This window comes from Leucoraja erinacea, chromosome 3 (assembly GCF_028641065.1).
Source record: "Leucoraja erinacea ecotype New England chromosome 3, Leri_hhj_1, whole genome shotgun sequence".
NCBI classification, from domain to species: Eukaryota; Metazoa; Chordata; class Chondrichthyes; order Rajiformes; family Rajidae; genus Leucoraja; species Leucoraja erinaceus.
The window spans coordinates 70,366,686-70,381,491 of NC_073379.1; the positions used below are offsets into that span (position 1 = coordinate 70,366,686).

General features: G+C 42.6%; 1 protein-coding gene across 1 annotated transcript in view; it reads left to right on the forward strand.

The window, feature by feature from the left end:
• The window catches only part of shc3 (SHC (Src homology 2 domain containing) transforming protein 3), a 141,156-nt gene that overhangs the window by 51,588 nt on the left and 74,762 nt on the right, over positions 1 to 14,806 (forward strand). The window contains exons 2-4 of the mRNA XM_055632882.1: positions 5,800 to 5,870; positions 12,443 to 12,506; positions 13,225 to 13,344. Of these exons, the coding sequence (XP_055488857.1) occupies positions 5,800 to 5,870; positions 12,443 to 12,506; positions 13,225 to 13,344 (255 nt within the window). The remainder of the gene's footprint in view (positions 1 to 5,799; positions 5,871 to 12,442; positions 12,507 to 13,224; positions 13,345 to 14,806) is intronic.

The following is a 14,806-nucleotide window of genomic DNA, read 5'->3' on the forward strand; positions in this document are numbered from 1 at the left end:
CTTTCGGCTCCTTCCGCCTGCCCCATACTCAGACCAGCCTGCCCCTGGTCACCAATGCTAACCTCCCATTCCTGGTCCGAGGTCGCAAAGGGAGGTGCCGGACTCAGCACCATGGAGGGGGCGCCTGTCCTGTCTGTCCGAGAGCGCTGCTGCTCTCGGTAGACCATCCCCTCCAATAGCTGCTGGATGCAGCTTAGGCGGCTGTCTCTCCCCCGCTTTGGGGTGGACATTTCCCCCCTCCGACGAGTCGGAGGCGACCGGCCGTTTGGCTTCCTAGCCCCTTTCCCAGTCCGCCGTGCAGGCTCTGGCGAGACTGGCTTGGCTTCGGTGTCAGGGATAGCGAAAAACGCTCTGCGAGCGACGCTGCCGCCGGTTGCTGCCCCGCTGGTATAGTTGGAGCGGGGCAGTACCTCTTTGCAAGGTTTGCGTTGTGTTGCTGAACTATGTAATAAAAACACAACTGCAAACTTACCTTTGGAATGCCCAAGAGCTGCTCCTGTAGTTCAGGCGGCAGTCTCTCCTCCTCCTGGGTGGAGAGACTTCCCAGTCTGATGTTGGCTCCACCGCCGGGTTTTCCACACATCCAGCCCGTTGCTCAGGCGCTAGCGGGCTGGCTAGGTCCCGGTGTCGGGTTTGTGGACCGCCCCCTAAGCGGTCCTACCACCTGTTGCTGCCCAAGACGTCGTTTCGTCGGGCAGGTGCAGCATTTCCCTCCCAGCCCGCAGCTGATGCTGACGGGCTTGGTACAGAGTCGGGAGCGGGGCGCTGATTAGCGGTCCTCCCTCTCTCTCTCTCCTCGGGCTGCTGCACTCGGGCTGCAGCGCACTCTACGCCAGCACTGCTCCGTGGGTCCCCTTAACGGCTCCAGCAAAAGTCGGAAGCCTCCACCCGCCCGCCTGCCTGCCTCACCTGGACAGTCCTTGAGGGCGAGCGAGGACTGAGGGGAACCCCAGCGCAGTGCTAGCCCTGCGCCGATGTCGCCCCTGAGGACAGCTTACCGGCACCCGCACCATGGTCCGCCGGTGAGTCCTAGTTGCGTCTTCCCCTCCCGACAACGGAAAAAACTCCTCCAGGAGTCCAAGGGCGGCTTGCTTGCCCTGCAGGGAGCAAACAGACGCAAAGGCTGTAAAGTAAAGGTAAGTACTTACCTAAACTTTAACTTTTCTCGTTTCTGCGGGAGCCCTGTCTCCCGTGCTGCCGCTTGGCCTGCTGAAACGTAATGCCGCAACGCGTCCTGGGACGGGCTTCTTCACGGAATCACTCACGTGACTCCGAAGTAAAATTCAGTGTTATCTTTAGCCAATTCAAAGGATAGTGAAAAGAAACAAGCTCATTATGATGGGAGTCACACGGAGACCTTGTGCTACTAATGCCAAATGCCCTTACATTGTCAACCAGACTGTTTTTTGTTCTGAGAATCAGGTAATTTCATGGCCTTTATTACAGTTACTTGGTTCTTATTTAAATGACCAAATTTAAGTTCTTGCTCTGTCGTGCTGAGATAAAAAATATTGCCTGAATTATAATTTCAGCCCTTTGTGTTACTAGCTGTGTAATATAGCCTCACTAATACCATTTCCAGCAAACGGACCATGTCTGAGCACCCATTGTAGATGCTTGTGGATGTTTCTCCTGCTATAATGTTCACCAGCAAATCCTGAAGCTTTAGTATAGTCTGTTCGGATTAATTTACAGGATAACTGTCAAAAATCAGTGACACGGGGATGTCATATATTGTGATCCTGAAAGCAGTTTTGGGTGTCTGGTAATTTGTACAGAAAGTACAGCAGTAAAATTGCAGGTATGGGAAGTGATGCAGAAGGTAAATGGTAAATCCGTCTATTTTACTAGGAGTTACTAAGTTAAGAGTGTCCTTCAATTGTGCAGGGCTTTGAGGTACCTAACATCGAAAACAAGGTGTGTAGCTTGGTTTCTGTGCACAATAAATGGTTTACTAGGTTGATTCCTGCAGTAGAGTTGTTGTTCTGTGGATGGGCCCATAATCATTGGCGTTTCAATGGGTAAATCGTAACAGGCTGTTTTCCCTAGCTGGAAGGTTTAGGAGACAGTTTCAAGATAAGAGATCAGGTATTAAAGACTGAAATGAACAGAAATGTCTTTGTTTACTTTTTGAATTCTCTGCCCGAAAGTGCAATGGTGCCCACTTGCTGAATATAATTACACCTGACATTTATATATTATTGGGCTCAAAGGGAATCACGAGATATAGAGACAGTTACAAAGTAGAGCTGCTCAAGCTGTAATGGAAACTATAATGTTCACCATCAGATCCTGAATATTCAGTATAGTCTATATCTGATTCCTTCATAGGAAAACGTTTAGAAACCAGCAGACCCAGGGATTTCATATATTGCAAACCTGCAGGCCGTTTTGTTACTTTGTTCAATGGTGGAGAGGGTTCAGTGGGCTATGAGACCTAAAGGCCCTGCCCACTTTCACGACCTAATTCACAACCTTTTTTACTTGTGAAAATCTTTCATCATGTTGAAAAAACGCCCCTACCTACTTGATGCCACGATTACCTACAACTAGCATCACAACCTACCTATGACCTACCTACGACCTCCTACAACCTTGTGACATGCTGCGAGTATGAGTCAAGGGCAAACTCAGCAGAAGTTGTAAATTAGGTCGTGAAAGTGGGACAGGCCCTTAATCCTCCCATTTTTGTTCATGTTTGTACTAAGGACTCAGCTTTGTTACTGCTTAGCCATCAGAGCAACTTCTGGCCATTCCTGGGCATATGTTTAAAAGATTAAAATATTTGCAGTGGTGGATGAATTTTATATTTATTTGTTGAAAGCAGGCTAATGTTTCAAGTTAGACAAATTATCTTTCAACTTAAATGTTATCAATGTATTTTCCATCAAAATGTTTCATATATGATTACCTCAAAATGTCACTGTACTGTAAAACTTATGCTAATATGATATTTAAAATACTGAAATATAAATTAGTTTTAAACAATAAAAAATAGCTGTTTTTTCCTTTAAATTTGGAAACAAGGAATATCATGCCTGGTGATTTAATGCAGTAATTAATAATCAAAACAGAAATCACTGCAGATATTGAAAATTTGAAATGCAAAGAGGAAATCCTAACCAGTTCTGGCAGCACTTGTGGAGTCAAAAATAATTTAATGTTTCCAGTCGATGACCAGAACTCCAAAAGCTAAAATTTGGTGGAGTTATAATTTTTCCTTGGTCTGATGGGTCATCAACCTGATATGTGAACTTTATTTCTGTCTCCACAGATGTTATTTCCTTCTTTGGCTGATTTAATTATGCATACTGATTAACTGTTAAACGGTAATAAATTTTTCAACTTTCATGACATATTTGCAGTTTTGCACGATTCTGGTCCAGATGTGGAACCTTGCAAATCATCCTTGGTGTAGAGTTTAGAGAATTAGTGAGTTTTGAAAATCAATAAAACAAGTGGATGTGTAAGAATCGAGGGTACAACTTATTAAACTTCTTTTTTGAGGTTACCTCACCACGTGTTTACTCTATAATAGTTTTTGGTAACATTAAGATAAAATGATTTGCTTGATCCTGGATATCTTTATGAAGTGCAGAAATATTATGAAACATTTCTTGAAGTTTAAGCTTAGAGCATGAGAAGTTATAATGGAGTGAAAGAAACATGAACATTTTCCCACATCCTTGACTTTATTTAATGCCCGGGTCTCCTGTCTCAGTGAATTTTGACTGCTGAAGGAACCTTTGCCAGTGGGAGTGAATTCCCATTTGGGGCCAAAGCAAAACTAATGGTTAAAGTGTCAGAAACAATTATGCTGGTGGTTATGTGGTTACATTGCCTGCAGCATGAAAGGTTTTGTTGATCAGATAAGAATTCAACCCATCCCTGGTCCGAAACATTTGGAATACAGCAACTTACCCGCTTTTGGAGGCTTACAGCAATCTCATTAAGGATGCTCCTATTGGTGTGAAAACAGATACAAAAATTATCCTGAATGTTTGCTATTGAAATATGATTGTATAAACTAATTAAAATGTGGAGTTCTGTGGAGGTGGGAACTCATCTCATGACCACAGGGTCATCTGTTCATCCACTTACATCTTGAATTGTTGATGGTATGATTTATCGGCTTGGAGCTTATATGAATATTGTGATAGATTACTGAAAAATCCTTTGTGTCACTTTTCCTGTTATGATAACATCACGCTCATAGGGAAATTCTTTTGCTGGTTCTGCCAGAGTTTACAGGAGCAAGAAGAGTTTATAGTTTACAGTTTAGTTTATTGTCACATGTACTGAGGTGCTGAGAGTAGCATTTGTTGTGTGCTATCTAGTCAGCAGAAAGACAATACATGTATTTGAGGGCTTGGAAGCACTTCTCCGATTCCTCCCCATCATGTGTGGTATTATCTGATTTATTTCAATAGCACGTACACAAAGGTTTACCACAGTACCTTACACAATAACAAACCAATACCAGTACCATCCACAGCTGGAGATTCTGCTTGTAAGCTGTAAAAAGGATGGGGAGGAGAACGTCTTGGATAGGATAAATCTGGGATGACCACGGGATATGCTATAAACAAGGCTGTCAATGAGAATCCCATGTGTGACTGACATTAAGAAAGAAAGAATGAATTTCAACCAAAATTATCTGATAGAACTTCTCAACTGTTGGGATTCCATTTGAAAATAGCTGCAATTGCAATTCGTTCTGAAGTTAAGTGAATTTTCAGGTGCATGATGTTGGGAAAAAACAGTAGTATGTATCTGCATTTATAGGCCCATATTTATTATTAAAGGATTTATATTTCTCCAACACCATCATAATAGTAAAATAACATACTACTATGTTATAACAAAGTTATATATTATGGTGGCAACACAGTGATATCATTAGGGAATTTGAATACACAAGCAAGGATGTCTAGTTGAAACCGTACTTGCAATATTTTGTGCAGTTGGGATCATCTTATCTAAGAAGAAATATACTTGCCATGGAGCGAGTGCAATGAAGGTTCCCTAGACTGATACAGCATCCTTAATGTGGAAAGGTGTCTTATGCCCCTGTCCCACTTAGGAAACCTGAACGGAAACCTCTGGAGACTTTGCGCCCCTCCCAAGGTTTCCATGCGGTTCCCGGAGGTTATTGTCAGTCTCCCTAATGGTTGAAAGTGGTTTCCACATCTTCTATGTTCCGGCGATTATTTCAAAAAATTAAAAACCGGCTGCAACTAAAATTAGGGTGCCGCTTTAAAAATCGGAAATTTTTTAGTCGAAGCCGGTTGCGATGCTAGTTGAAGGTGGTTGCCGGAGGTTGCAGGTCTTACTTTCCACTACCTTCCATAACCTTGGGTGGGGTGCAAAGTCTCCAGAGGTTTCCATTCAGGTTTCCTAAGTGGGACAGGGGCATAAGGGTGGTAATGGCAGCACTGGAGGTGTATCCATTAATGCCAAGGAAGTAAAAGAGTATGTTATTGTGCAGAGGTTTCAAACAATACATGAATTACAACCGTAAAACCTACCTCTTGGAGCAAGTTTGTTGGCAAATATGGCTGTTAATATTCTTACCAAATGAATTGTGATATTTTACTGATTGTAAATGCTATATAAATGTCAGTAATAGTTATTAAAATGATTTCACATGTAGAAAACACAAGAAATTAATTAACTAGAAATAAATTGTTATTCGAATGACATATGGAAAAAAGTGATTAATATTCTAGAGCTTATCAAAAATCATTCAAACATGATTATTGAAAAAATATATTGATGTCATTTTCATTTTCTTTACAGTATCTAGGCTGTATAGAAGTGTTACGGTCAATGCGTTCCCTTGATTTCAATGTAAGGACACAGATTACAAGGTAAGGCACTATTATAAAAAATATAAGACTCAATTGAATTGAATTGAATTGAATCCTTTATTTGTCATTCAGACCTTCTGGTCTGAACGAAATGTCGTTGCCTGCAGCCATACATGTAATAATAAACAACACACAATAAACACAAATTAACATCCATCACAGTGAGTTCACCAAGCACCTCCTCACTGTGATGGAGGCAAAAGTCTTAGGGTTGCTGTCTCTTCCCTCCTCTTCTCCCTCTGCGCTGAGGCGATACCCCACCGGGCGATGGTAAGTCAGTCCCGCGGTTCAAGCTCCGCGGCCCGGGGGTGGTCGAAGCTGCCGCCCTCCAGTCCAGCGGATGCAGCTGTTGCCACGGGAGCTCCGGAAAACAGGCATCAACCTGTGACCCGCGAGCTCCCGACGATGTCATCCACTGGCCCGCGGCCGAGCCCCGGATTCAGGTCGCCGCCGCCAGAACGCCGCCTCAGACACCGGAGCACCGTCTCCGCCCCGCACCGGGCCGCCCCCACGGGAGCGCCTTCCAGCCGGGAGCCGGGCCGTCCTCACGGGAGCACCTTCCAGCCGGGAGCCGGGCCGTCCTCACGGGAGCGCCTTCCAGCCCCGGTTTCAGGTCACCGCCGCCAGAACGCCGCCTCAGCCACCGAAGCACCGTCTCCGCCCCGCACCGGGCCGCCCTCACGGGAGCGTCTCAGCCCCGCACCGGGCCGCCCCCACGGGAGCGCCTTCCAGCCGGGAGCCGGGCCGTCCTCACGGGAGCACCTTCCAGCCGGGAGCCGGGCCGCCCACACGGGAGCGCCTTCAATTGCTTCAAATGTAATTTTTCAAATCTTAATCCTGGTCATCATAACTTTATGACATCAAATTAACATCAAAAATTTAAGTGATCATATTATATATGAGAAACATGATGCTGCAATCTGTAAGGATTGAGTAAATACAGTGAAAGCTTGCTTACGGTGTCGAGCTGTATGTCAATCTTTCAGCGATCTCAATGATCTTGCAAATTATGTACACAGAGAGTCTGTGATTTATTTACAATATGCTGCAAGGGGTGAAACATGATCTAGTGCTTTGAGTACAATAATTTATTCGCATGTACCCCAGGGTGCCATGAAATTCCTTGTTTGCATGGAGCTTAGAAAGTAACCAGTATACATACAGTGATGACATATGTAACAATAAATACCTGATGATATATGCAACAATATTTCCAACAATAAATGAGTGCAGAAAAGGAGAATGGTGCAAGATTGTAATGCAACATCCAAGAACTATAAGGAATATGAGAGTACAAGAATGCAATAACCGAATGAGGTAGAATTAAGGGTAAGCACCGCTGGGAATGGGATATAAAAGGTTACGACTGGTTCAAGAGTCAGACAGCAGTAGAGAAATTGTACTTAATTCCTAGATATCCTGGTTTCAACTCCTAAATCTTCTCCCAGAAGATAGTGCAGAGAAAAGGAAATGGCCAGGGTGACAGGCTTCCTGAACAATACTTTTTACCTTCCTGATTCAACACACCGAGAAGATGGACTGGATGGAAGTGACGAGCCACTGATGGACTTAGATGTGTTCACCACTTTCATTCAGGTGGTCAACAGCAGAGCAGTTGCCACACTAGGTTGAGATGGATCATGTCAGAATACTTCCTGTAGAAGTTCAAGAGAATCTTTGTGGATATGGTAAATCTGATGCACTTTCTTAATCCTCACATCAGTGTGAAGGAAGCAGGTTAGGTTGCTGGTGATATGAATGCCAAAGAAGTTGAAGCTGTCGACCATCTCCACAGCAGCTCTGCTGATGAGGACAGGGTTGTGATCACCCCCTTGCTTCCTGAGATTATCAACCAACTCTTTTGTCCAGCTGACATTAAGGGCTAGGTCATTGTCATGACACTAGGTTCTTTGTATATTTCCTGTACTTTATCTCATTATTGTAGATCGAACTGAACATAAAAATCGAGTTGGCATTGTACTTGCTCAGACAGTCATGGATGTACAGGGAGTAGAACAAGAGACGGATCATGACAATCTTAAGGGGCATCAGTGTTGAGGGTCAGGGTGGAGGAAATGTTATGACCAATCCAAACTGTCTGCTGATCAAAAGGTCCAGGAGCAGGTTGCTGATGGAGGCCTGAGTCAAAAATCCAGAGGTTTAGAGATTATCCTATTTGAAATTATGGTTTTGAAGGCTGAGGTGTAATCAATGAATTGCATCCTGAAGTAGGTCTTCTTATTGTCAAGGTGATCCAGGGCTGAATGTAGTACAAGGGAGATGCCATTTTTTCTGCACATGAATTTCAGTGGGTATAGATTATATGGACGTGGTGCAAATGCAGGCCATTATCACTCTTTTAAAGCGCTTCATTATAGTTGATGTTAGAACTCTTGGATGGTGGTCATTGAGACAGTGCACTTTGTTTTTCTTTGGGACTAAATGATGGAGATTTCCTTGAAACAGACGGAGTAGAAGACTTGTTACCTTTTAATTGGTGCACAGTTTCAGAAGCTGTCCAGGAACTCCATCCGGACCAACCTTTTATCGAGGGTAGACCCTTGTGAAAGCAGATCTGACTTCTGCCACTGAGATGTATGGGACAGAGCGGAGGATGGAGGATGGAGGACACACTTTGGTAGAGGTTTGATCGCCTGTTCAAAATAAGCCTAAATAAACGAACTGAGCCTATGAAAGGGATATGAATAGTACTCACGGATGCCATTGCAAACCTAAGCTGCTCAATGTCTGCTTTAGCTGAAATTAACGAACCATGGCCATATCTAGTCTGCTGTTTGCATCTCTGATATCTCTGTCATCTTTTTGGTAGGTCTTCTCAGCAGTACTTTTAATATTCATCCCTATCACAATAGTAGTATAGTATTAATGTGTTACTATCATGAGCTGCTGTGGTATAATCAGTATAATTATTTACTCAACCATAGTCTTCGATAAGCTTTAACTGGTGCAATTCTAATTAAATGCCCTAATTTGAAAAATATCTCCACTCATAAGTACATTTATCAATTGTTGGCATTTTTGAGCTTTGCAAGGTATTCATTCTCGATAGCTTTTATGTCCTGTCCATAAATTTTCCAATGATTGGAAATAAATTGGATAGTTATATGGATTAAAAATAAATTGGATAGTTATATGGACGGGAAGGGAATGGAAGGTTATGGTCTGAGTGCAGGTATATGGGACTAGGGGAGAATATGTGTTCGGCACGGACAAGAAGGGTCGAGATGGCCTGTTTCCGTGCTGTAAATTGTTATATGGTTATATGGTTATATGGTTATATGATTGTGCATCATACCAACAATATCCAAACATAAACATTGCAAACATTAAACATTATCTATTTATGTTTATCATTAATGTATTAAATATAAGATCAAACATTCATTTTGCTTACTTTTAGGCCATATTTGCACTATTTTCTTTAATGAAATGTGTGTCTGCAATCAAGATCCCTTTTCCTCCCTGGTTGATTTCAGATCTTACTGTTTCTTCCTCTGTTCTTCCAATTATGCTGCATTATATTTTCTACTAATAACTATGTTTGACACACATCTGTCCATTCCAATAGATTGTGTGTCCTTCCTTGTGCAATTTTTCTCCAAATATGATGCAATTCTTAATCTAGTACCTACATATATGAAATAGAGTCATCGAGTTATACAGCATGGAACCCAACTCTTCCATGCCGATCAAGAGGCCCCATCTAAGCTAGTCACAGTTGCCCATAGTTGGCTCAATCCCTTTCATAAACCTTTACTATCCATGTACATATCCAAACGTCCTTTAAAAAAGATAATCCAGGTCATTTATACATAAATTAAGTAATCGGACCCATCCCGGTAAACCAAACTGATCTTCATCGTTATTCAAGTAATCGTATTCTGAACTTATATCCATTTTAGACAATACAGTGCAACACCAAAGGTTAAGAGATGTGATGAACTATCAATGTTCTGTGCAATAAACTGGCCAAACAACATGATTTGGATGTTACTTAAACTGTTATATATACTATAAATAAATTAATCTTTCATTTCTTGTTATTGGTGCTTTTGTCCTAGCTAATCATACTTCTTTGTCTCAGTAGCCATCTGCTATTCCATATCATTCTAAACATTTTCTTTGACAATAGACAATAGGTGCAGCAGTAGGCCATTCGGCCCTTCGAGCCAGCATCGCCATTCAATGTGATCATGGCTGGTCATCCCCAATCAGTAAACCGTTCCTGCCTTCTCCCCATGTCCCCTGACTCTGCTATCTTTAAAAGCCCTAGCGAGCTTTCTCTTGAAAATATCCAGAACCGGCCTGCACCGCCCTCTGAGGCAGAGAATTCCACACTCACAACTCTTGCTAACCTTTGTTAAAATGATGATACCATGCAAAAATGTTAACTTGCTGTTCAGTCAATAGAAGCTGCCAAACATTCTGAATTTTTCTAGACTTTCTGATTTTGAATTATCGACTGCATAATTAAAAAAAAATCTTTTATCTAGGAAAAGGCAAAAATTGTAACCATGTGAGCAAGGCATAACTGATATATACGGACATTTGATTGATGTCATCATTATGAATTAGTTTTTTATCCACACTCTGTAGATGCCGCTTGACATGTTGACTATTTCCAGCATTGCTTATATTTCAGATTTTGTAGCTTTCTGTATTGAGTATTGATTTAAATGAACATAACAAGTTAGCCCTGCAACCATTATTTCTAGTGCTTACATGTTCCTTGGTGATACAGCCTGTGCACTGTCATAACAACCCACAAAGTCTGGGGAAAACACATTTATAGGTTATAAACACTGCTTCTCCTCCTTTTTGGGCAATGTTACAGACAAAACAAGAACAATTATGAGGAAATGTCTGCCTGTTTGCCTTAGAGTTTCCAGATAATTCCAGTCACAGTACACTTCTCGAGTAGAGTGGACTCTGCCTTGTTTTGACTTTCTTCAGTACCCCTTTGGTAAAAGTGATGGCTGGATAAAAGGATTAAAAAAAGAAGCATTATGCTACTAGATTCATTTTAAAACATTAAAAGAAACAATTCACCATAGCCACACTATTTGGTGTTGTTTAAAGAGAGTATGTTATGCTGAAGAACTTATTAGTACACACAAACTGCTGGAGTAACTCAGCGGGGCAGGCAGCATCTCTGGAGAGAAGGAATGGGTGATGTTTCGGGTCGAGACCCTTATTCAGACTGATGTCAGGGGAGTGGGTGGGACAGAGATAGAATGTAGTCAGAGACAATAAGACTAGTGGGAGAACTGGGAACGGGGGGGGGGGGGGGGGGGGCAGATGGAGAGAGAGAGGGAAAGCAAGGGCTTTCTGAAGTTAGAGAAGTCAATGTTCATAATGCTTTGGTGTAAGCTACCCAAGCGAAATATGAGGTGCTCTTCCTCCAATTTGCGCTGGACCTCACTCTGACAACAGAGGAGCCCCAGGACAGAAAGGTCGGATTGGGAATAGGAGGGGGAATTAAAGTGCTGAGCAACCAGGGGATCAGGTAGGTTAAGGCCGACTGAGCGGAGGTGTTCAGCCAAGCGATCGCCGAGCCTGCGCTTGGTCTCGCCGATGTACAGGAGTTGACACCTGGAACAGCGGATACAGTAGATGAGGTTGAAGGAGGTGCAAGTGAACCTCACCAGAAAAGACTGTCGGGGTCCTTGGATGGAATCGAGAGGGGAGGTAAAGGGACAAGTGTTGTATCTCCTGCAGTTGCAAGGGAAAGTACCTGGGGAGGGGGTGGTTTGGGTGGTAAGGGACGACGTGACCAGGGAGTTGCGGAGGGAACGGTCTCTGCGGAAAGTAGAAAGGGGTGGAGATGGGAAGATGTGGCCAGTAGTGGGATCCCGTTGGAGGTGGCGAAAATGTTGGAGGATTACATGCTGTATGCGACAGCTGATGGGGTGGAAGGTGAGGACAAGGAGGACTCTGCCCTTGTTACGAATGGGGGGAGGAGGAGCAAGAACGATGCTGCGGAGACCCTAGTGAGAGCCTCATCGAAAATGGAAGAGGGGAACCCCCGTTTCCTAAAGAATGAGGACATCTCCAATGCCCTGGTATGGAAAACCTCATCCTGGGCGCAGATGCGGCACAGACGGAGGAATTGGGAGTTGGGAATATAGTCTTTACAGGAAGCAGGATGGAAAGAAGTGTCATCTAGATAGCTATGGGAGTCAGTGGGTTTGGAGTAGATGTCGGTCAATAGTCTGTCTCCATCACAGGAGAAATTTGTATGTAATCAGAAAATTTGTCTCATTTTATTTCTCCTGAAGAGAGAGAGAGAGAAAAGATCTCTGGACAATCTGTGACGCTGTACACAAATAATGCCCATTTTTTAAGAACTGTGGAGATTCTTAGAAAAACCCACGAGGCAAGATAACATCATCTTTAGCATTATTCTAATTTTATTCATAAACTCAGTACCATCCCTTAATATTTTTGTAAATCATTTAGTTAATATATTGCACTCCCTGCAACATAAAGTTATTTTGCTGGTTTCATTTGTCCCATGAATCCTTCCTCACTATAATGCCCTTCTTTTTCAGGGAAGCTATTAGTAGAGTGTGTGAAGCTGTACCGGGTATTAAAGGAGCTTTTCGAAAAAGAAAGGTATCCTACCTATTCTTTCTTTTTATATTTGCAATCTTTTCAACTTGTGGTAGCATCACCTCATCAATCCTGAATGTTAATTCCTTGATCTTTCGCATCCAATGGGGAGGATGCGCCTCTGGGTATCGCTTAAATATACTGTAGGTCTCCAGAATGTCCATGACCCTGTAAGGAGGAACCTCTTTAGCTAAGGGAGAGGAACAATCTAAGCAGTTGGATTACTCCCATCATCTTCCCCTGATACAAGATGCACTTGTCACGGCATCTCTAGCAGTAGCTTCCAAGAGCAGAGCCTTTAACTGGTAGGCCAAGGATTGCAAATGCAATTATCACCCAGTGACATAATTGAATAAAAATTCTGGAACTTCCAATCTTACGGAAGTGTGGGAACTCCCTTGGTCACAGATTTCACAGTTCAAGAGGAAAACTCATCATCACCTACTCAAATTTGAGCGAGGAATGAATACTAAATGCTAACCTTGTCAGCAATCCTTACATCCTGAGAATAAATGTATGTATGTATAGTTCATTATATGTTTTATTGATTATCAAAATAATAAAATGGAAATGTAATTTATGGATATATTTTAAAAGCAAAAAGTAAATAATTGTTGCAATTTTACGATAATTTATTATGTACACAATTCAAAATTACTATTTTAGTGTCTTCCTGTCAGTAAAGATTTGGTTATTTCTTTTGTATGATTTGCCTCAACAGCCACCAAGTAAAGCATTGTCGAGTATACTTGGTAAGAGTAATTTGCAGTTTTCTGGAATGAACATCACTCTGAATATTTCAACGAGTAGCCTCAATCTAATGACGCCAGACACAAAGCAGGTAGGCAGGATTAATCCTGATTTGTACCTGCAGCACAATAACATAATCTAGCTGCTTGATAGCCAAAATATATGTTCTGGTGTAATCATCCATCTCAAATGTATTATCTAAGTTGCATAACAGCTACAATTTTTTAATGCATTGAAGTGCATGGTGGGTGCTAGTTAAGTAATCAGTGAAGTTAGATTATATTTAAATATGCCTTTGAACATTATGGACAATTCACTTTCTGGTTCAACTGAACTTGAGAATTTGTGCCCTATTTTTAAATATATAACACGCACACATATGCAATTGATCTCACAGAATTATTTAACGTGTGAGATGTCTGGTGATGTACCAGTCTTAATGTAAATACTCTTCGGAAAAGAATATGATTGTTAGTAGCGTGGATAGGGGAGAACCAGTGGATGTGGTGTATCTGGACTTCCAGAAGGCTTTCGACAAGGTCCCACATAAGAGATTAGTATACAAACTTAAAGCACACGGCATTGGGGGTTCAGTATTGATGTGGATAGAGAACTGGCTGGCAAACAGGAAGCAAAGAGTAGGAGTAAACAGGTCCTTTTCACAATGGCAGGCAGTGACTAGTGGGGTACCGCAAGGCTCAGTGCTGGGACCCCAGCTATTTACAATATATATTAATGATCTGGATGAGGGAATTGAAGGCAATATCTCCAAGTTTGCGGATGACACTAAGCTGCGGGGCAGTGTTAGCTGTGAGGAGGATGCTAGGAGACTGCAAGGTGACTTGGATAGGCTGGGTGAGTGGGCAAATGTTTGGCAGATGCAGTATAATGTGGATAAATGTGAGGTTATCCATTTTGGTGGCAAAAACGGGAAAGCAGACTATTATCTAAATGGTTGCCGATTGGGAAAGGGGGAGATGCAGTGAGACCTGGGTGTCATGGTACACCAGTCATTGAAGGTAGGCATGCAGGTGCAGCAGGCAGTAAAGAAAGCGAATGGTATGTTAGCTTTCATTGCAAAAGGATTTGAGTATAGGAGCAGGGAGGTTCTACTGCAGTTGTACAGGGTCTTGGTGAGACCACACCTGGAGTATTGCGTACAGTTTTGGTCTCCAAATCTGAGGAAGGACATTATTGCCATAGAGGGAGTGCAGAGACGGTTCACCAGACTGATTCCTGGGATGTCAGGACTGTCTTATGAAGAAAGACTGGATATAGACTTGGTTTATACTCTCTAGAATTTAGAAGATTGAGAGGGGATCTTATAGAAACTTACAAAATTCTTAAGGGGTTGGACAGGCTAGATGCAGGAAGATTGTTCCCGATGTTGGGGAAGTCCAGGACAAGGGTCACAGCTTAAGGATAAGGGGGAAAATCCTTTAAAACCGAGATGAGAAGAACTTTTTTCACACAGAGAGTGGTGAATCTCTGGAACTCTCTGCCACAGAGGGTAGTTGAGGCCAGTTCATTGGCTATATTTAAGAGGGAATTAG